The 21,159-nt window shown below is 43.7% G+C and overlaps 1 protein-coding gene across 1 annotated transcript in view; it reads left to right on the forward strand.

The window, feature by feature from the left end:
• The first annotated feature begins 2,970 nt into the window (after nucleotides 1-2,970).
• Nucleotides 2,971-21,159, forward strand: part of LOC134078219 (uncharacterized) — a 30,159-nt gene continuing 11,970 nt past the window's right edge. The window contains exons 1-10 of the mRNA XM_062533979.1: nucleotides 2,971-3,023; nucleotides 4,819-4,974; nucleotides 6,437-6,975; nucleotides 7,195-9,175; nucleotides 10,090-10,260; nucleotides 10,682-10,834; nucleotides 10,980-11,150; nucleotides 11,892-12,044; nucleotides 12,150-12,311; nucleotides 16,603-16,773. Coding sequence (XP_062389963.1) covers nucleotides 4,820-4,974; nucleotides 6,437-6,975; nucleotides 7,195-9,175; nucleotides 10,090-10,260; nucleotides 10,682-10,834; nucleotides 10,980-11,150; nucleotides 11,892-12,044; nucleotides 12,150-12,311; nucleotides 16,603-16,773 — 3,656 coding nt within the window. The 5' untranslated portion in view covers nucleotides 2,971-3,023; nucleotide 4,819. The remainder of the gene's footprint in view (nucleotides 3,024-4,818; nucleotides 4,975-6,436; nucleotides 6,976-7,194; nucleotides 9,176-10,089; nucleotides 10,261-10,681; nucleotides 10,835-10,979; nucleotides 11,151-11,891; nucleotides 12,045-12,149; nucleotides 12,312-16,602; nucleotides 16,774-21,159) is intronic.

Genomic DNA, 21,159 nt, shown 5'->3' on the forward strand with positions numbered 1-21,159 from the left:
GTGTGTGTGTGTGTGTGTGTGTGTGTGTGTGTGTGTGTGTGTGTGTGTGTGTGTGTGTGCCACTGTGCAGCTGCCATAGCACACAGTGCTGCAGGGTGTGTGTGTGTGTGTGTGTGTGTGTGTGTGCCACTGTGCAGCTGCCATAGCACACAGTGCTGCAGGAGGTCAGGGTGCTCTCCACCACACACCTGTAGAAGGAGCTGAGGATGCAGGCCAGCATGTGTGCGCTATCACCTGTGTGTGTGTGTGTGTGTGTGTGTGTGTGTGTGTGTGTGTGTGTGTGTGTGTGTGTGTGTGTGTGTGTGTGTGTGTGTGTGTGTGTGTGTGTGTGTGTGTGTGTGTGTGTGTGTGTGTGTGTGTGTGTGTGTGTGTGCGTGCGTGCGTGCGTGCGTGCTCTCCACCACACACCTGTAGAGGGAGCTGAGGATGCAGGACAGCATGCAGGCTTGCTCATCACACTTTAACATGTTAAGGCCACACAGCTGACTGCTTGAAGAATGCATTACTAACTATATTAATTTCTGCTATGATGACATAATACCATCAGTTGTAATTCGCTGTTTCCCTAATAGCAAACCATGGATTACCAGCAGCTTGAAGGCCTTGTTGAATGAGAAGAGGAAGGCTTTCAAGGAAGGGGACAGGAATAAAATCAAAGAAATCCAGAAGGTGCTGAAAGTCAAGATCAAGGAGGGGAAGGAAGTGTATAGGTCAAAACTGGAACAACAGCTGCAGCAGGATGGAGTGAGGCAGGTATGGGATGGAATGAGGAAGATCACGGGCATGGAGCGGAAGGGCGGTTCGCTGCCTGATGGTGATCAGAGTCTGGCTGATGATCTGAATGGATTTTTCAACAGATTTGATTGCCCCACACCACCTCAGCCTCCCCCACCTGATCTGGCGACCACAGCTGCTTCTTCATTTCCCCCTCCTCTCTCCAGCACTTCTCGGACATTATCTGCTCATAGTTCCCTCTTCACACCCCCTGCCCCGGCAGCAGCCCCACATATGACTCTCCATCCAGCTCAGGTCAGGATGAGGCTGAGCGGACTGAAGCCGAGGAAAGCAGTGGGCCCAGACAACATCAGCCCAAGGCTCCTGAAGACCTGCTCTGCTGAGCTATGTGGTATCTTGACACACCTTTTTAATCTGAGCCTGAGCTTACAAAAGGTCCCAAAGCTGTGGAAAACATCATGCATTGTCCCTGTCCCCAAGAAAAATCATCCCACCCACCACAACGACTACAGACCAGTAGCGCTCACCTCACATGTCATGAAGACGTTTGAGAGACTTGTCCTCTTCTACATCAGGACTTGTGTGGCAACTCAGATGGACCCCTTACAGTTTGCATATCAGCCTAACATCAGTGTGGATGATGCCCTCATCTACATGCTGCAGAGGGCCTATACACACCTGGACACCCCTGATGCATCTGTAAGGATTACATTCTTTGACTTCTCAAGCGCCTTTAATACCATCCAGCCACGTCTGCTTGGAGAGAAGATGGAAAAGATGAAGGTGGATACATCACTGGTCTTGTGGTGTTTGGATTACCTTTCCCTCAGACCACAGTATGTGCGCCTCCAGAACAGTGTCTCTAGCACCATCCTAAGCAGCACGGGAGCGCCACAAGGAACTGTGCTAGCCCCCTTCCTGTTCACCATCTACACAGCAGATTTTCAACACAACACCAACAGTTGCTTCCTGCAGAAGTTCTCTGATGACACCTCAGTGATCGGCCTCATCAAGGGAGATGAGGAGGAGTACAGGAGAACAATCAACAACTTTGTGCAGTGGAGTGCTGACAATAATCTCCATCTCAACACCACAAAGACAAAGGAGATAGTTGTGGATTTCAGGAAGGGGAGGAGAGGGATCCAGCCAACACCAGTCACCATCAAGGGCAGCGAGGTGGAGCTGGTTGCCAACCACAGGTACCTTGGTGTGCAGCTGGACAACAAGCTGGACTGGAAGAGCCACATGGAGGTGGTGTATCGCAAGGGACAAAGCAGACTCTACTTCCTAAGGAGGCTGAGATCTTTCAATATCTGCCAACCCCTGCTCTGCAATGTCTACCACACAGTGGTGGCCAGTGCCCTGTTCTTTGCTGTGGCCTGTTGGGGAGAGGGAGCCCGCACTGCAGACAGGAACAGGTTGGATAAACTCATCAGAAAGGCTAACTCAGTGGTAGGGGCTGAGCTGGAGACGGTCCAGCAGGTGGCAGGGACCAGAACATTGAATAGACTGGGCTCAATACTGGCCAACCCCACTCACCCACTCCACTCTCTGAAGGTGGTGAACAATAGCACCTTCAGTCAAAGACTGATTGCACCAGTGTGCAAGTCTGAGAGATACAGGAAATCTTTCATCCCAGCTGCTATAAGACTCTATAATGCACAAAAATGATTTTACTTAGTATAGTTTTTAAGTATTTTTAACTTATTATTAACTTATTAGGTCTGGATATATGTGTATGAATGGGTGGTGTTATGTCTGTCTTGAAGCTGCTGTGACACTGTAATTTCCTGTTAAAGGATCAATAAAAGGATCTATCTATCTCTATCTCATTTTGCCACAGCTAGTACTATTATATAACATATAACCCACACCCCCCAGATCAAAATGTGCATGATCAAACTTTCAAACCCGTCCTACATATGAGATTATACACACTACTGTAGCCTATACACTGATAAGGTTTGTAATACAACAGTTTTGATGTGCAATATGGTAGTGGTGACAGGCTAAACTCTCTAGCAAGAAAGAAAATAATGATAAAATAAAATCATATTTCATTTTCATAGAGTAGCAGTAGGTCTGTGTTGCATTTATGCCTAGAAGGAAATGCCTCATCTGTAACAAAACTGGCTTTTCTGGTCCAGCCCTCCTCCTGTGGGCTTGTGCTAGCCCTTCAGAATGTCTGATAAGAGCACCTGCGCACAGGTGAAAACGAAAGGATCAGAATATCAACTTGAACATGTAGTCCATTCTGGTGGAAAGACAAAGCTACTACGAAAACTACTGTGAGTACTTTCCTCTAGTATGTGACTTTTTGTAGACAGGCTACATTCTGTTGTTGGGTGGTTGAGTTGCATAGGCTGTGGCTGACATGAATTTTGTTCATCTGAACAAAATGGGTGTAAATTGCTTTTCAATAGGCTCAAAGACACACCTCCGTATTCTAATCTAATTGTAGCATTATAGGCCAATAGCAAAACTTAAATCAATACTGACATGTGAGTAAACGTAAGGATGAATTATTTCCATTTGTAGGCGTAGGTTATATATTGCACATATGAACACTAGTCACACAAAAAGAGAAAACAAAATGGCGTCACATTGTGCACATGACTGCTACACATGCGTCTCCTTTTCTCTGTTGTTTTAGGCGGTCTCTTTCTCTCTCTCTCTCTCTCTCTCTCTGCATCTCCATCTCTCTGTGTTAGATTGAAAGGTTTAACGGTGGCTTTATTTTAGCAAAGAACAAGAAAACATGCTCAGTGACTTTTTTTTATCAGTGCTACATCTGTGTTACAGTACAGTATGTAAGATACGGGCAAGTCTAGCTTTGGCCCACAAACTCTGAAGACAGTACTGATGCAATGTGGTCAGGTGTGTTTTGAGACAAAATAAAATAGGCGTGGCCTACTACCTGAGGGAGGAGCAGCAATAATCAACCCTAGATCATCAATCTCGCCGCAAAAATGAATCACGCTTGTCAACTTGTTTACATCCACCTGTGAGTTTTCGCTTGTGTGTGTGTGTGTGTGTGTGTGTGTGTGTGCATGCATGTGGGTGTGTTTGTGCATGCAAGTGTGTACGTGTTTATGTGTATGTGCATGCAGGTGCGTGTGTGCATGCTTATGCCTCTCTGTCTACTGTTGTATGTGTGTGTGTGTTTATGCATGTGTGTGTGTATACGTGCATGAATGTGAGTGTGTGCGTACCTGTATGTCTGTATGTACTGTATGTGTTTGTATGCACTTGTCTGTGTGTGTGTATGTGTGTGTATCTGTGTATCTGTATGAGTGTGTGTGTGTGTGTGTGTATGCGCCTGCATGTATGTTCATGTATCTTTAAATGTGTTTGTGCATGCATGTGCATAGTGTACAGTCACTAAATGTACACGTATATTAATTTATTGAATAGTCCCCCATGAATCAAATTACACAAAAGGCCCTTAGGTTCTCCAGATATTCACAGAGAACTGTGTCCGGCCACCTACAGTATAGACCAGTATAGTATGTAGTAGCATAAATTATTTTTCTGCATGGCCCCCCATAAACGGATTTCCACGAAACATGGCGTGCATTCAGAGCTGCTGCTGCCGCATCCGACGCAGGCACAGATGTCTCGTAGAATGACAGTAAACTGTATAATCTCTACCTCTCTCCAACACTTTCCTCTCGCACACACACGGTACGTTATGGGTCATTTCGTGTCCATCAGATTTGCTGAACCACCTCAGATTTTGTTCAAACCTCGAGTTTACAAGATTCTTAATATCATCAGTTTTGCACTTTTTCCCATAATATGTAGGGCCTTATATGGGCATGCAGTTCAAACAATATTGCCTGATTTATACCACTTGCTCATGTTTTCATACTACTGTAGGCCTACAGTACTTACTGTTATCATATTGTATGACAGTAATAGGCTATTGACAGATGCACTAAGTGGCCCTTCCTGCATTTTTGCATAAAGAATGTATATGAAGGGCCCCGTAGCTGTGTTCACCTTGGGCCCTCAAATTGATAAATCCGCCCCAGCACACACACTCACTCTGTTTATTTTGGCATTGATTGATTGGTTGATTAGGATGGATTTCCCTCAAGAGGAAGAGGATGCTGTTGGTGGAGATCAGACAGGCAGAGCAGCATGTGCCGTGTTCAGCCACGTGTCCCTGAAGGATGAGGAGCCCGTCACTGATGGGCATCAGGGGGTCAGCACAGGAAGAGTGCTGTCTTATCCAAGGTGAGTTGTGTCCACTGATGGGCATCAGGGGGTCAGCACAGGAAGAGTGCTGTCTTATCCAAGGTGAGTTGTTTCCACTGATGGGCATCAGGGGGTCAGCACAGGTAGAGTGCTGTCTTATCCAAGGTGAGTTGTGTCCACTGATGGGCATCAGGGGGTCAGCACAGGAAGAGTGCTGTCTTATCCAAGGTGAGTTGTGTCCACTGATGGGCATCAGGGGGTCAGCACAGGAAGAGTGCTGTCTTATCCAAGGTGAGTTGTGTCCACTGATGGGCATCAGGGGGTCAGCACAGGAAGAGTGCTGTCTTATCCAAGGTGAGTTGTTTCCACTGATGGGCATCAGGGGGTCAACACAGGAAGAGTGCTGTCTTATCCAAGGTGAGTTGTTTCCACTGATGGGCATCAGGGGGTCAGCACAGGAAGAGTGCTGTCTTATCCAAGGTGAGTTGTTTCCACTGATGGGCATCAGGGGGTCAGCACAGGTAGAGTGCTGTCTTATCCAAGGTGAGTTGTGTCCACTGATGGGCATCAGGGGGTCAGCACAGGTAGAGTGCTGTCTTATCCAAGGTGAGTTGTTTCCAAATTTAAAGACATAGGGTGCCTCTCATTCAGCCTTTATAAGTCCTCCCTCGCTCCTCGGGCCTCGATCCTAACTGATCTACATAAAGAAAGATAGAAGAAGGGATAGATTATCCCATTGTTGCCGCCCCATGTCTTTGCTAGTTTGTGTCCTAAACAGTTATCATCAAGGGGTGTTGAGGTGCATGATCACAAATTTGTGCGTGCGTGCGTGTGTGCGTGCGTGCCACCTACAGCCAAGAAAGAGAGTGTTTTTCCCTATATAGTGGTGCATCTTAAAAAATGTGAATGTTGTGGAAAAGTTTATTTAAAAAAAGTGAAGCTTTCATTTTAGATTCATTACATACAACGTTAGCTATTTCATGCCATTTTTGTTTTAATTTTGTTGATAACGAAATTAGAATGAACATGACATTATACACAATTGTTATAAATTGGCAAGCACTGAGCAGAAACAAACCATCCAGACAGAAAGATTCTGTTCATTAAAGCAGGTGGGATTTGCAGATTCGCATGTTAAATGTTTGAAACTAAAACTAAAACTTACACCTGGATTTGCGAAAATAGAGCAAGCAACTGACATTTCGCTTTCATTTTAATTTAGTCTTTTTTTTCATTTGCATTACCATTATTGAGATAAACAATGTTGATAGATAATTTGTGTCTAAATCTCTGTTGACAAAATTAACATTGTGGTGTGTGGTCCTTAGTATACAAGCATGTGTGCACACTCACTTCTTAACAGCACAAATCATATTCTTCTACCAACTCTCATCTGCACCTCCACTGTGGTATGTTTTCCTGTGACTGTATGTGTGCAGCAATTGGCCTGTCTTCAGTGTCAGTTGCTGTGAATGAAGAATTCCTGTTCCTGTGGATTTAGGAACATACTGACCCAGGATCAGTCCAGGTGTGGAGTGTGTGAGCAGCTACTGAGGGACCCAGTCATCACCAGCTGTGGACACAGGTTCTGCAGGCAGTGCATCAACAGCTACTGGAGCCAGTCTGGTCCATCAGGAGACTACAGCTGCCCCCAGTGCAGAAAGAGACCCAGAACACAACCCATTATAAACCCTGACATGACTCAACCACTATACCCACCTACAGCCATGGCACAACCTCACCAATACCCACCTACAGCCATGGCCCAACCTTTGTCATGCCAACACAATGAAATGGCACTTCATCTGAACCCTTCTGCACACATGGCACAAGTTCCTCCATCCCCACACACAGACACGGGGCTGCGTTTGTACTCAAACTCAGCCATGGGGCAGCATCCACACATCCAGCACCCTCTTTATCCACACATCCACACGGCACAGATCTCTCCACAGCCTCCCTTAGATGAGCACACAGTCATGACAGGCAGCACCCATCTGCTAACTGAGCATGCTCCAGTCAAAAGGGCCAAACTAACAGGTACTAGAAGATACATGTATGTGTCCAAGAGCAGGGCTTGTACATAGATAAAAAGACTTATTTATTTAAAATAGATAAAAATGTTACGCACTCTATTAACTGTTAAGGTTTTATCTGATACAAGTACTTTCGAAAGAAAACTGTGTTCTAGAAATACTGACCAATTAGTTATGAATTATGTTTATCCTTTGGTTTGTTTGTTTGTGTCCTGCCAAACAGATGATCATGTTCTGAACAGAGTACTGATGACCCATAAAGCCAGCATGAAGAGGAGGTTTGAGAGCATATGTGAAGGCATCATAAGGTCAGGGACTCAAACACTCCTGAACAAGATCTACACAGAACTCTACATCACAGAGGGAGAGAGTGAAGGGGTGAATAATGAGCATGAGGTTTGGCAGGTAGAGTCAGCATCCAGGCCACAAACTACTGGTGACACTGCAATCAACTGTAATGATATATTCAAGCCCTTACTTGGACAGGAGAGACAAATCAGAACAGTCATGACCAAGGGCATTGCTGGCATTGGAAAAACCGTCTCAGTGCAGAAGTTCATCCTTGACTGGGCAGAGGAGAAAGCTAATCAGGATGTAGATTTCATGTTTGTGCTTTCATTCCGTGAGCTGAATTTGGTCAAACATGATCAGTACAGTCTTCACAGGCTCCTGCTTGACTTCCACCCTGAGCTTAGAGAGCTACAGAATGGTGAATACAAAGACTGCCACATTGTGTTCATCTTTGATGGTCTGGATGAGAGTCGACTTCCACTGAATTTCCAAGGGAACCACACGTTGTGTGATGTGACACAAACATCATCAGTGGATGTGCTGATGACGAGCCTCATTCAGGGACCTCTTCTTCCCTCTGCTCTCATCTGGATAACCTCTCGACCAGCAGCAACCAGTCAGATCCCTTCTCAGTGCATCAGTCTGGTGACGGAAGTACGAGGGTTCAATGACCCACAGAAGGAAGAGTATTTCAGGAAGAGGATTAGTGACCAAATTCAAGCCAACAAAATAATCTCACACATTTTGGCAACCAAGAGTCTCCACATCATGTGCCATATGCCAGTCTTCTGTTGGATCTCAGCCACTGTCCTTCAGCAGATACTGGAACAAGATGATGGGAAAGAAGCCCCCAAAACACTGACTGAGATGTTCATACACTTCCTGCTCATCCAGACCACCAGCAAGAAGCAGAAGTTTCAAGAAGAAAGTGAGACAGATGGACAGAGGCTCCTGGAATCACACAAGGGTGTCATATTGAAATTGGCAGAGCTGGCTTTCAAGCATCTGGAGAATGGCAATCTTATGTTCTATGAGGAAGACCTGAGAGAGTGTGGCATTGATGTCAGTGAAGCTTCAGTGTACTCTGGCATGTGCACTGAGATCTTCAGGGAGGAATGTGTGTTTCACCACAAGAAGGTCTACTGCTTTGTGCATCTGAGCATCCAGGAGTTTCTGGCTGCACTGCATGTGTTTGCCTCCTATCTGAAAGAAAACACGTTGGATGCAGTTCTCAATAGAATTTCCTTGAAGAGACTTCCTAGTCGAGACCATAAGGATGAGGAGGAGGAGGAGAGTAAAGGGAAGAAAGGACAAGAGGAGAATGGAGAGGAGGGGAGAGAAGAGAAGGATGAGGAGGAAGAAGAGGATGAGGAAGAAGAAGAGTATGATGATGACAGTTATGATGATTATGACAGTTATGACTTTGACGATGATTGTTATCATGATAATACTTTGTATAATCTGTTGAAAGGGGAAGTGGATAAGGCTTTAGATAGCAAGAATGGACACCTGGACCTTTATATCCGCTTCCTTGTAGGCATATCAGTAGAGCAGAATCAGGCCCTTTTACAAGGCTTATTTCCAAGCATCCACAACAGTTCAGGCAACATCAAGAGCACATGTGAATATATCAAGAAACTCAACAGGAAGGATTCTTCTCCTGAAAGATACATCAATCTTTTACACTGCTTATTTGAAATGAACGATCACTCTCTACATCAAGAAATGCAAGTGTATTTGACATCTCCAGATAACCTATCAGGTGAATTGTCACCTGCCCACTGGTCAGCACTGGCCCACATGCTTCTGATGTCTGACGAGGTCCTGGACGAGTTTGACTTGAGCAAATACAGAATACCAGAGGAGGGACAACACAGACTGATGCCAGCTGTGAGATGCTGCAGGAAGGCTCTGTGAGTATAATAAACACATCACAATTCTGAAGTTATGTATAACAAACAGGTACTGTACTGTACATCAACATTTGTTTTGCATTTATTTCAAAAGTGTGACTTTCATGTATTCGAGATTCATAACACAAAGTGAAAGTCAAGCCTTTTTGTTTTAACTTTGATAATCTCAATCTTGATGATTACAGTTTACAGCTCATGAAAAAATATGAGAATGAAGATTTAATAATATACTGTAGAAACCTAGGAAGAGCTCTACTCATCTATTTAAGTCAAAGTTTTAGTAAAGTTTCCTGACCCTTCAATCCCTCAATCAAGACAGCGCAATGTACTTTTCCAAAATATTCTAATTTTGCGGGATGCACATGCACATATTTCCTCACAATAAACACGTCAAGTATTTTCAAGTATTTATTTTTAGATACCTCAATTCATATGTTTATTCTCCAGTTTTAATAGTAAGTGTTTTAGGCCAGGGTATCATCAGATAGATGTAGAGTAGAGTATTATTTAATTGTCAGATATACAAGCTTTCCTCAGTGTTACGTTCCCATCATGATGATACTCCATCTCGGCACCAGGTGGTATCTGGTCACGAAATGGTCAGTAGCAGCACTTAGGCCAGGGTAGCATCAGATAGATGTAGATTAGAGTATTATTTAATTGACGGATACACAAGCTTTCCTCTGTAATTACATTTCCATCATGATAATACTCCATCTCGGCACCAGCAGATATCTGGTCAAACTCTTAATTCAATGCACAGGATGTACTTGCACCTCTGTTATAGTAACACTGATCAGCCTTTATAATTTAGTGTCTGTGGTTAGACACTATACAGTAATAACTGTAATTGTACTTGGGTTTCATTCTCTACTGTAATCTTTGTATGTTTGGGGGTCTTATCCCTCTTGCAGACTTGCTGGCTGTAAGCTAACAGAGAAGTCCTGGGATATCGTGGCCTCCGCTCTGCAGTCTGCAAACTCCCCCTTAAGAGAGCTGGACCTGAGTCAGAATGACCTGCAGGAGTCAGGAGAAAAGCTGCTCTCTGCTCTACAGAGTCCAAACTGCAAACTGGAGACACTGAGGTTAGTAATATTGTAGACTAATGACATACACATACTGCCAAACACAGGCTATGTTTACCAGATTGATATATCTTTTCTAATTTCATTATTTGTAAAGGATAGTATATAGAGCACAGAATCCACACAGTGGAACATTTAGGTTGATATGGCATAATTTTCTCTTTAATAACTGTATGTTGTGAATAATAATACATACATGTTTGGTCTTCAATTAATTGTAATGTGGGCAGCAGTCTGATCATAATTTAAAATTACAATTGAGCTGGACTTGAGTCAGAATGACCTGCAGAGGTCAGGAGAAAAACTGCTCTCTGCTCTACACTAGTCCAAACTGCAAACTTGAGATTCTGAGGTCAGTGATATCCTGAAAGCACAGAGGTCTTACTGTATCTATTCTGTTACATGATGTATGTTCTTACAGACTTGTTGGCTGTAAGCTAAAAGGACAATTTCTGGCCATGACACTTCAGTGGGCAAACTCCCACCTAAGAGAGCTGGACATCAGTGACAGTAAGCTTCAGGACTGTAGAGGAGAACTGCTCCATCAACCACTGAATCAAGACTGTAAATTGAGGTCTGTATTTTGCACAGTGCACACAGACTGGTGCATTCTGTTGGATCTAAAAACTGTTTATCTTTTATTCATTGGCATTTTATATTTGGGAATGTAAGAAGTACAGAGGACATGTTGCTTATACTGGTTTCCTTTCTCACTGTAGACTCATCAGCTGTAGACTCAAAGACAGCTCGTCTAATGTTGTGGTCTCAGTTCTGCAGTCATATTATTCTCAACTGAGTGAGTTGGACATGAGTGGCTGTGATCTGCACACATCAGACGAGAAGCAGCTCTCTGGTCTTAGAAACCCAAACTGTCGACTGGAGAAACTGAGGTCAGTATAATCTGAAAGACAGTTCACAGAGGCCTTATCTACAGTACACATTCAAGTTTAACTTTATTTGTCATTCTAGCCATATTTGTAAAACATCTACAGTGTACATTTGTAATCAGTTAGAAAATAAAGTTTTAAAAAAAGCTGTTTTAAAAGTGACAATTCAAAAAAGATAAGTGTAAAGCTAACAAATTACAATCAAGTTCTTAAGTTCAGATGCTTAAGAATATACAGAATAATGAGCATAATAAATGAATACACTGAATCGTTTTAAATCCGTACCCACTTATACAACTTGTGTGTCAGTTACAAAGAGTTTAACAATTTTATGGCCTGTGGAATGAAGCTTTGGCAGCTTCTGACTGTTGTTGTTTTTCTGAAGCAATGTGTCCTGCCAGACGGCAAGAGAACAAACAGTCCATGTGCCGGGTGAGAGGAGTCTCTTATAATGCAGAGAGCTTTCTTCCTGCACCTGCACCAACTCCACACTTTGGACATACAGTAGATTATACTGTCACTGTTCTGAGATGCTAGACTCAAGGCATGAGTTTGAGAAGCACTGGGTTTTTAATGTCCATGTTGGTGTGAATGAACTGGTCCCAGACCTGTCTAGTATAATACTCCCTGTATAAAGCCCTGTCAACCGTAGAGTGTATTAACTAGACACTGAAAACATCACTCGTCATGCCTCTCTGATTTCACTATTTGTGATTCTCTGTTACATGGTTTGTGTTCTTACAGACTTGTTGGCTGTAAACTGAGAGGAAGATTTCTGGCCTTGACTCTTCAGTGGGCAAACTCCCACCTAAGAGAGCTGGACATCAGTGACAGTGAGCTTCAGGACTGTGGAGGACAACTGCTCCATCAACCACTGAATCACGTCTGTAAAGTGAGGTCTGTATTTTGCACAGTGCACATCTTGTTTTCTGTCTTTTCATGTTTGCAGTGTAAGGAGTATAGAGGACCTGTTGCTTAAAGTGTTTTCCTCTCTCACCACAGACTCATCAGCCGTGGACTCAGCTCCCGTGAGGTTGTGGTCTCAGTTCTTTCCTATATTTCTCAACTGAGTGAGTTGGACATGACTGGTTGTGATCTGCAAACATCAACAGAGAAGCTGCTCTCTGGTCTTAGAAACCCAAACTGCCACCTGGAGAAACTGAGGTCAGTAAAACTCTGAAAGACTTCACAGAGGTCTTATCTACACATTCAAACTTTCAAATAATTTTGACATTCAGACTTAGAAGCATAGAAGCATTTTGAGAAACATTTGCTCTGATTGTTTAGCCTGGATACCAGACCGAAGTTTAGCCCCGCCTACATCCTTTTTCTGCAGGGAACTTCGGTCTGGCACTGCTCCTTTCAGCTAACCTGACTTTCGCCAGATCCTATAGTTCGCTGTCTGCTTCACACAAGGATCTGGGACTTCGCGATAGGAGATGTATTTCTGAAGGCGGGTCCTTGTAAAACATCCTCGCATGTGATTTGATAAACCACTTGCCTGTTATCTTGAATGACGTGCTAGGCTTCTTCAAGCTCTTGCCAAACTCGGTCGGAAGAAGAGTAAAAACATCCTTGCCACCAATAAATGTCTTCAAAACTATTCTCTGTTAATCTTTTAAAGAATGAATACTCGATACAGTAGATTCGACAAAACGGTTGAAATAGCAGAATCAATGTCAGCACAAGACTCCTCGCGGCGTGCCGCCATTGTTATTTGAATCAAACACTCGCTTCGGCGCTCCTGATTGGTTGCTCATCTTTTGAATCACTGGCAGGGGTTTGGATTGCCCTCGCGTCCAGACCCTTGTGTGGAGCTCAGCGAAACGCCTCTGATGGAGCATGGCGGAACTACAAGGGTCTGGCGAGAGTCAGGCTACCGTTCAGCTGCTACTATTCGAGATACAGATCTGTTCGGACCAATCACATTGTCAGGGCGGGCTTTACGTGATGATTGACAGATGAACAGCAGTGACGTTCACGGCTGCATGCATCCTCGCTCGACGAGTTGGGTGTGAGACCGTGTTGGCTTAGGTTGATTTTGATTGCAACAGAAACGCTATGGCTATGAATGCATAATTTGTTCATGCAGTTTGGCCTTTCGTTTATGTTAGCTATTGAAACGGAGGTTTTATCACGGATTCACACAACCATTCCTGAACACTTAGAACTTCAGTTTCACTTTCACCAAGTTAAAACAGCATGTTTGGGTGATGTTGTTCCCGTTTGCTCGTTGGGTTAACGACACACTTCCCCAGCTGTTCATTGCATACCGTTTGACGGAATTATTTTTAAAAACGAGGGAGGATGTTTTCCATATAGCCTACCCTGCTACATATCTCGTTGTCTTAAGGCCTATTCGGACGGGATTAGTTTTATGGGGGGACGTAGGTTTATCATATGACCTCTGTAATATAAATGTCCAATTCGGACGGGACTAGACATCTCTGTCATTTTACCTGACATGGGAGGAGTAACTATGTTTACGTTCTGCCGTCACATCTTCGTCGCCGTGCACGTGATATTTTGCGTCAGGTACGTGCGGCATTCAGATTTGAAAGACTACACAAGTTGGTTAAACTAGCAAACGTTAGCTTTATGTTATGCCATAAGTAGTTTGAAATGGCTAACAATATCAAGCTATTAGGCAAACTAGCTAACGTCCTATTAGGAGCTGCACAGCATGTTATGTTTCATTCAGACTATGGTGGAATTGTTTTCAAATCAGGATGTGACGAAATATTACAGACATCTTTACAGAGGGTCGCGTTCGCACGGGATTAATATTACCTAAGGTAATTTCTCCGGACCGTTTTACGGAAGGTAAAAGTGTCTGTAAATGTCACCGACATTCTCCGTTATGTTTACTGACATGGTGCGTCCGGACGGGACTACATTACCTGGTAATTATTACTTTACCTGACGTCACCCCATAAAACTAAAGGCCTATTCGGACGGGATTAGTTTTATGGGGTGACATCAGGTAAAGTAATAATTACCAGGTAATGTAGTCCCGTCCGGACGCGCCATGTCAGCAAACATAACGGAGTATGTCGGTGACATTTACAGACACTTTTACCTTCCGTAAAACGGTCCGGAGAAATTACCTTAGGTAATATTAATCCCGTGCGAACGCGACCCTCTGTAAAGATGTCTGTAATATTTCGTCACATCCTGATTGGAAAACAATTCCACCATAGTCTGAATGAAAACATGACATGCTGTGTAGCTCCTAATAGGACGTTAGCAAGTTTGCCTATTAGCTTGATATTGTTAGCCATTTCAAACTACTTATGGCATAACATAAAGCTAACGTTTGCTAGTTTAACCAACTTGTAGTCTTTCAAATCTGAAAATGCCGCACGTACCTGACGCAAAGTATCACGTGCACAGCGACGAAGATGTGACGGCAGAACGTAAACGTAGTTACTCCTCCCATGTCAAGTAAAATGACAGAGATGTCTAGTCCCGTCCGAATTGGACATTTATATTACAGAGGTCATATGATAAACCTGCATTACTGTACGTCCCCCCATAAAACTAATCCCGTCCGAATAGGCCTATAGTCTGAATGAAAACATAACATGCTGTGCAGCTCCTAATAGGACGTTAGCTAGTTTGCCTAATAGCTTGATATTGTTAGCCATTTCAAACTACTTATGGCATAACATAAAGCTAACGTTTGCTAGTTTAACCAACTTGTGTAGTCTTTCAAATCTGAAAATGCTGCACGTATCTGACGCAAAGTATCACGTGCACGGCGACGAAGATGTGACGGCAGAACGTAAACGTAGTTACTCCTCCCATGTCAGGTAAAATGACAGAGATGTCTAGTCCCGTCCGAATTGGACATTTATATTACAGAGGTCATATACACAGATTTCCTGTTTACTAACAAAACTAGATGCGCGCGCACCCACGGGGCAGAAGACGCCGAATGGCCGGTCTTAACGTTATAAAGTTAACCTAATAACCAGCTGCTGTACGCTATAATCGGCATTTTTTGTATGCCACTGTTGTCTAATTGATGATAACATCTCATTTATGAGCTTATTTCAGAGTTTGTCGTTCGTTTTCATTATTTATAAAACATCGTCTTTTTGCCGGTTTTGGTGGTTTCTGGCAAATATAGGCTATGCATTACTTTACATTCCTGAACATTCTCTAACCATCGTCATTTTGAATAGTGCTGTTTTCGGCACTAAAATTCATTTTAATCTTTTCACGGAGAGCAGCTGCTTAATGCTGTTCATGGTGCTTTCTGCCCCTTGCGTGCGTGCGCATGTTTTCGAGAAATCTATGTATGGTAAACCTGCATTACTCTACGTCCCCCCATAAAACTAATCCCGTCCAATTAGGCCTTTAGATTTCGCAGATACTGACAGCCAATAACTTGTTCTGTTTGGTTTGGGCTATCCAATGAGTGCAGAGCTAACCCCTCCGCCCTGTATCAGTTGAATCACACCCCATAATCGCAGCTGAATGGAGCAGTTTCAGACTCATATTCTGACAAGAATTGAGTATGACGTCGTCAGGCTACTGATTGTTGTGCCTGGTTTGAGAGGAAGTTGACCCCAGATCAGTTCAGTGCTCCCTGCTGGTGTGTCCTAGCCTGGCATAGCCCTCCGTAAGCTTCCGCTCGATTTTCATTTCCCTTCACCATTACGTCTGGGTCTAATCCCATTGAACTCGATTTCCCAGGATGCATTCCATCCGGACCAATCAGCGAACGGGGGGGATCGGGGGAGGGGGGTGTTAACGATGACGTCGAGTATATGCGCATTGTAGTCTCTATAGCTGTCACGACCAAACGTAGCGATTGGGTAAAATCAGGCCCAATCGATTCAAACTTCAACAGAGTTCATGCCTCCTGCCTGAAATCGATTCTGAATGGAGTACAGTTAGGTCCAGACCCTCTGTACGATATTAGTACGAGGGTTTGGTATGACCGGGCTAGGTGTGTCCATGCACATAGAGCTCTACATCCACACAGGGAGCTGGACACTGAGGTTGGGATGACTAGTGGGAGTCCATTTGCAGGGAAGCTGTACAAGACCTAAGCTGTATTATCTCATTTTGCACACTGTTTTTCTCAAAGTGATATTACTGCTTTAATATTCATCATAAAACTAGGCAGTGACCCAACACATTGCAACAAGACTCATTTAGAGATGAAGCGGTCAGGCTACAATGTCTGTAATTGCTGCAGGAAGGGGATTCTGTGATGAAAGCTAATTTCAATCACAACCCCATTCTTACAAGTAGAAACTATTATTTCACTCAATGTCCTCTATTCCTTTCCCTATTTATTTGTATTATAATGTGTCAATGTCTGTTAAATAATGTTAATAAGATTTTAGCTAAAAACTTTTGATAATAATGGTAAGAATATGAATGTATGCATGCCACCATTCTGTTTTCTGACATCTGTCTCTTGCCCTCTCACTCTCTGCAGACTTGCTGGTTGTGAGTTAACAGAGGTAACCTGTAAGGCTGTAGCCTCTGCTTTGCAGTCCTCCATCTCCCTAAAGGAACTGGACCTGAGTTACAATGACCTGAAGGAGTCTGGAGTTCAGCTTCTCTGTACAGGACTCAATAGCCCTCACTCTAAGCTGACAACATTAAGGTGTGTATGTGCACACATATTGTGGCACTGTTGGCCGCCTATATGTATTTTTTTTAGAATAAATCATCAGCTGCAGTATGTGTTAAAACAGACAGAGTCAGTGCCAGCTTTTGAAAACAAGCTGTGACATGATGGCATCTGTGCTGAAAGGGACTTCCCAGCTCTGACCTGCTAGCTTGACGAGCCAGACCCACATCAAGATGTAGGGTCTGGACACACCGTAGACAGGGCTCAATCGGAGGGGTGGGATAAACAGTTGTCTTTCAAATTCCCTCCCCGCGATAGGATAACGCGAAACGAATCATCTTCTTGTTTTCAAGTAGCAGGATGCGTAACCTTCCCTCTCCACGCAATAGGATAACGCTAAACGAGACATCTTCTTGTTTTCAAATAACAGGATGCGTAACCGTCGCAACTTCTGGTCCACTGAATAAAGATTTGTCCCTTTTTAAAATTAAACACAAGCTGGGGAAATGAGTGGTGAAATGTTATTGTATATACATATTTATGCTAAATATATTGTATATACATATAAATACAACATGTATTTATTTTCCTATTATTGCTTTGTATTTATGTTGTGCTATCCCTTTATGGAACACGCAAGTTTTAGGCCGGGATGGGGGTTTGGTCTGATAGACAGGCCAATGAGGGGAGACTGTCAACTTTTTGAATGGAGAGCGCCGCTGCGAAAGGGAGAGTTTTCGGAGACAGGTTACCTGGTAAAGACGCTGTGTTTTCTTTGTTCCTATTGTTCTTTGGGATTACTATTTTTCGTTGGACTAGTACACTGTTTTTTGGAGCGCAAGCTAAGCCGCGATCGTCTGTTTTTTACCATAAGGATTTAAACGCGTCGGACTGGGCAATTTCCTGACTGTCATAAACTAAAGGTTGCGGTGAGAGAGAGACTTTATTTTTCGTTCTTTTTTGCTGGATACATGGACTAAACTTATAAGAGACTATGGTTATCTTTTGTTTCCTTTTGGACCGGACCTAAAACTGTTCGTATAATTGTTTGTTTGAATGCGGGGAAGAAGCCGGCTGTGGGAGGGGAGGGTGGTTTAAATGCTGTTTATCACTGGATAGTTTCAATGATTATGAAATACACTTGATAATAGACACGGTGAACGAAGCATTTGGTTATGTTCATTCATTTATAGATAGAAGTGTAGTGTTTTGGTTGCACCGCCGTGCGCAACAGATGCTGATTAAGGTGCCGCGAATCCGATTTATTATTTGTGATAAAACCGTATTATTAAGTATTGAGGAATTATTACAGTGGTGGCCAGTACGGGGATAGGGTACTCCTTTTCAGCATCCCACGACACTCTAGTTCTAAGTTATTTTAAGGTTTTTATTATCGAGTTATTTTCTGAAGGAAGATATAGGTTACGGCTGATGGCGTAACATTAGTCCTACACGCAAACCAACGTTGTTTGAGTCATTCCTTGGCCTAGACATTTCAGGTTGCAAAGAGGGCAAATAATTACACAACTTGTTCATTTACATTATACATACTTTATTGACATTCAACATGAGTTTGCAAGAACATTCTGATAGGCAGGATAGGCCTGATAGGCACGTCACTGTAAGAGAGCCCCGTGGAGATGTCACTGAAGTCTCCAGCCTATTAGAGAAGATGTATCTAGATGAACAGTCACCTGAGCAATTAATACTGGATGATATCGGAGAAGACGTCAATGAATCAATAAGTAAATTAGATGAAAGAATTGTTCAATGTGAAGACAATATTGACACGTTTGACCAACGCCTTAAAGATATGGTTGAAGCCTCCATCAGTAGGGAAGAAGGCTTACGGACATCCATGGACAGGCAGCTGCAGGAGATGAAGGCTTATGTGGATGAGAGAAGATCACAACTGGAAGTGAGCATAGTGGACTGTTTGCGCCGCCGTGACAAGAGGTGGAGTGAAGAAGTACAAATGCTCTCTCGCAGAAGTTCACGCAAATTGTGGAACCCACAGGCAGTTTCAACTCCGCAGCAGGGTGTAATCACAGGAGAGAGTGTCATGTCCGCATTAGGCATACATGGTCGTAGTTCAAAGCCTCCTATTCGCGTTGATTTTCCGAAATTCGGGGAGTCCACCACACGCACCACTGACGTCACTGAATTTGTTGAACAGTGCGAAAATTTTCTATCTTTACGGCCATTAAACGATCAAGAATTGTTGGGAACGCTAGGCACAGTCTTGAAAGGTCCTGCCCACAGCTGGTGGATGGCGTCAAAGAAAAAAATAAAAAACTGGCCAGATTTTAAGACCGCTTTTCTCGCAGCATTCTTGACTGCCGACTATCAATCAGAGATAGAGGAACAGCTACGTGTGACCGTACAGACTCCAACACAGTGCCTGAGAGACTTTGCATACGACTATAGAGCACTTTGTCTGCGGTGGCGGGCTGACATGAGTGAAGAGGAATTGGTGCGCCGCATCCTGAATGCCTGCAATCCACGCTTGGCCAGTGCTATGCGGGGCACAGTGACGACTGTGGACCAATTAGTTAAAACCGGCTCGATGGTAGAACGTGATTGGGCCTCTTCCAAGGATTATTGGAGTAAAATTCAAAGCACTAATCCACCTGACCGCCAAAATAAGAAATCATCCCAAACGTCATTAAAAAACCCAAAACCAGACAAAAGTGGAGAACTCAATACAATGCAAGGCATCCCATCACTCCTAGTAATCCCAATAGAGATCAGGGGGGCTAGAGGTGATGCTGTATTAGACACGGGCAGTACATACACACTGATTAAAGAAAGTTTATGGCAACAGATAGCCCAGAAGGGGGAGGGGCTACTGAACTGTGATAATCAGGCTTTTGTAATGGCAGATGGGCAAGAAAGCAGGGCAATGGGGAAAATACCATTAATGATGAGTTTGCATAATGTCTTGTACAGAGTGGACACCTATGTGTTAAAGGATGAAAGTCTATACATGCCGATTCTATTAGGGTTGGACTTTCTCCGCGCTACTCAGATGACCATTCAACCATCACAAGGGAAGTACTGGATTCCTGGAGATAAAGTCCACAACTTCCTCTCTAGGACTAGAAATTCCCTTAAATGGTCTGGTGCAGGTGTGCACTTCTATATGGCCACAGAACGACCTGAGCCATCCCCATCTGAACGCCTGAACATAGAATCTCAACCAAAAATAGTCCAGCCAATGCTACATAAATGGAACTCTGTATGGACTGAGAAATTAGGTTGCACCAACATCGTTCAACATCAGATTCTGACCACAGATGAAGTGCCTGTCCGGAAACGGGCTTACAGAACATCCCCTCATAAGCAAGCTGTTATCCACGAGCACATAGACAAAATGTTAAAAGATGAAATAATAGAGCCGTCATCCTCTGCATGGGCTTCACCAGTGGTGCTTGTTCCCAAACCTGACGGTTCATTCAGATTCTGTGTTGATTATAGAGGGGTGAATGCCAAAACTCACCACGATGCTTACCCAATGCCATTGGTTCATGAGATACTGGAGTCTATGCAGGGCGCTGCTTACTTTAGTACGTTAGACTTGAAAAGTGGCTATTGGCAAATTATGATGTCTGAAGAGAGCAAGAAGAAGACTGCTGTGATCACCTCGGAGGGATTATTCCAATTCAAATCTATGCCTTTCGGATTACGCAATGCTGGAGCTTCATTCCAGCGTTTAATGGAACAAGTTCTAGGCGAATTGAAAGGGAAGTCATGCTTTGTGTACATTGATGACATCATAATTTTTTCTAAAACACCTGAACAGCACCTTGTTGATTTGGATGCAGTTTTTGCCAAGTTACATCAGGCGCAACTCACCCTTAATGTAAAGAAATGTCATCTGTTCCAGACTCGTCTATCCTTCTTAGGTCATATTGTGTCTGGAAAGGGGGTGGAGGTAGATCCCATGAAAGTGGCATCTATTGCAGAGTATCCAGCGCCCACAGATTTGAAAAGTCTACAGAGGTTTCTGGGTCTCATTGGATGGTACCACAAATTCATACCCAGAATGGCAGATTTGGCCGCGCCGTTAAACCATCTGAAGAGAAAGGGAGTTAAATGGGAATGGACAGAAACCTGCCAGCGTGCTTTCCTTGCACTAAAAGAGGCCCTCCTATCTTCGCCGGTACTGTGTCAACCTATGCCAGATGTGGAATTTCAAGTCCAAACCGACGCCAGTGACGTGGGGCTTGGTGCGGTCCTCACTCAGCAGCTGGATGGAGAAGAGAGAGTGATCGCGTTCGCATCCAGGGCTTTGCGAGGGGCCGAAGTGAGATATTCCACGTCCGAAAAAGAGTGTTTAGCTGTCGTATGGGCAGTAGAAAAATGGCGACATTTTTTGGAGGGTACCATGTTTGATGTATATACCGACCACAGTGCCTT

Source organism: Sardina pilchardus, chromosome 1, assembly GCF_963854185.1.
Source record: "Sardina pilchardus chromosome 1, fSarPil1.1, whole genome shotgun sequence".
Taxonomy (NCBI): Eukaryota; Metazoa; Chordata; class Actinopteri; order Clupeiformes; family Clupeidae; genus Sardina; species Sardina pilchardus.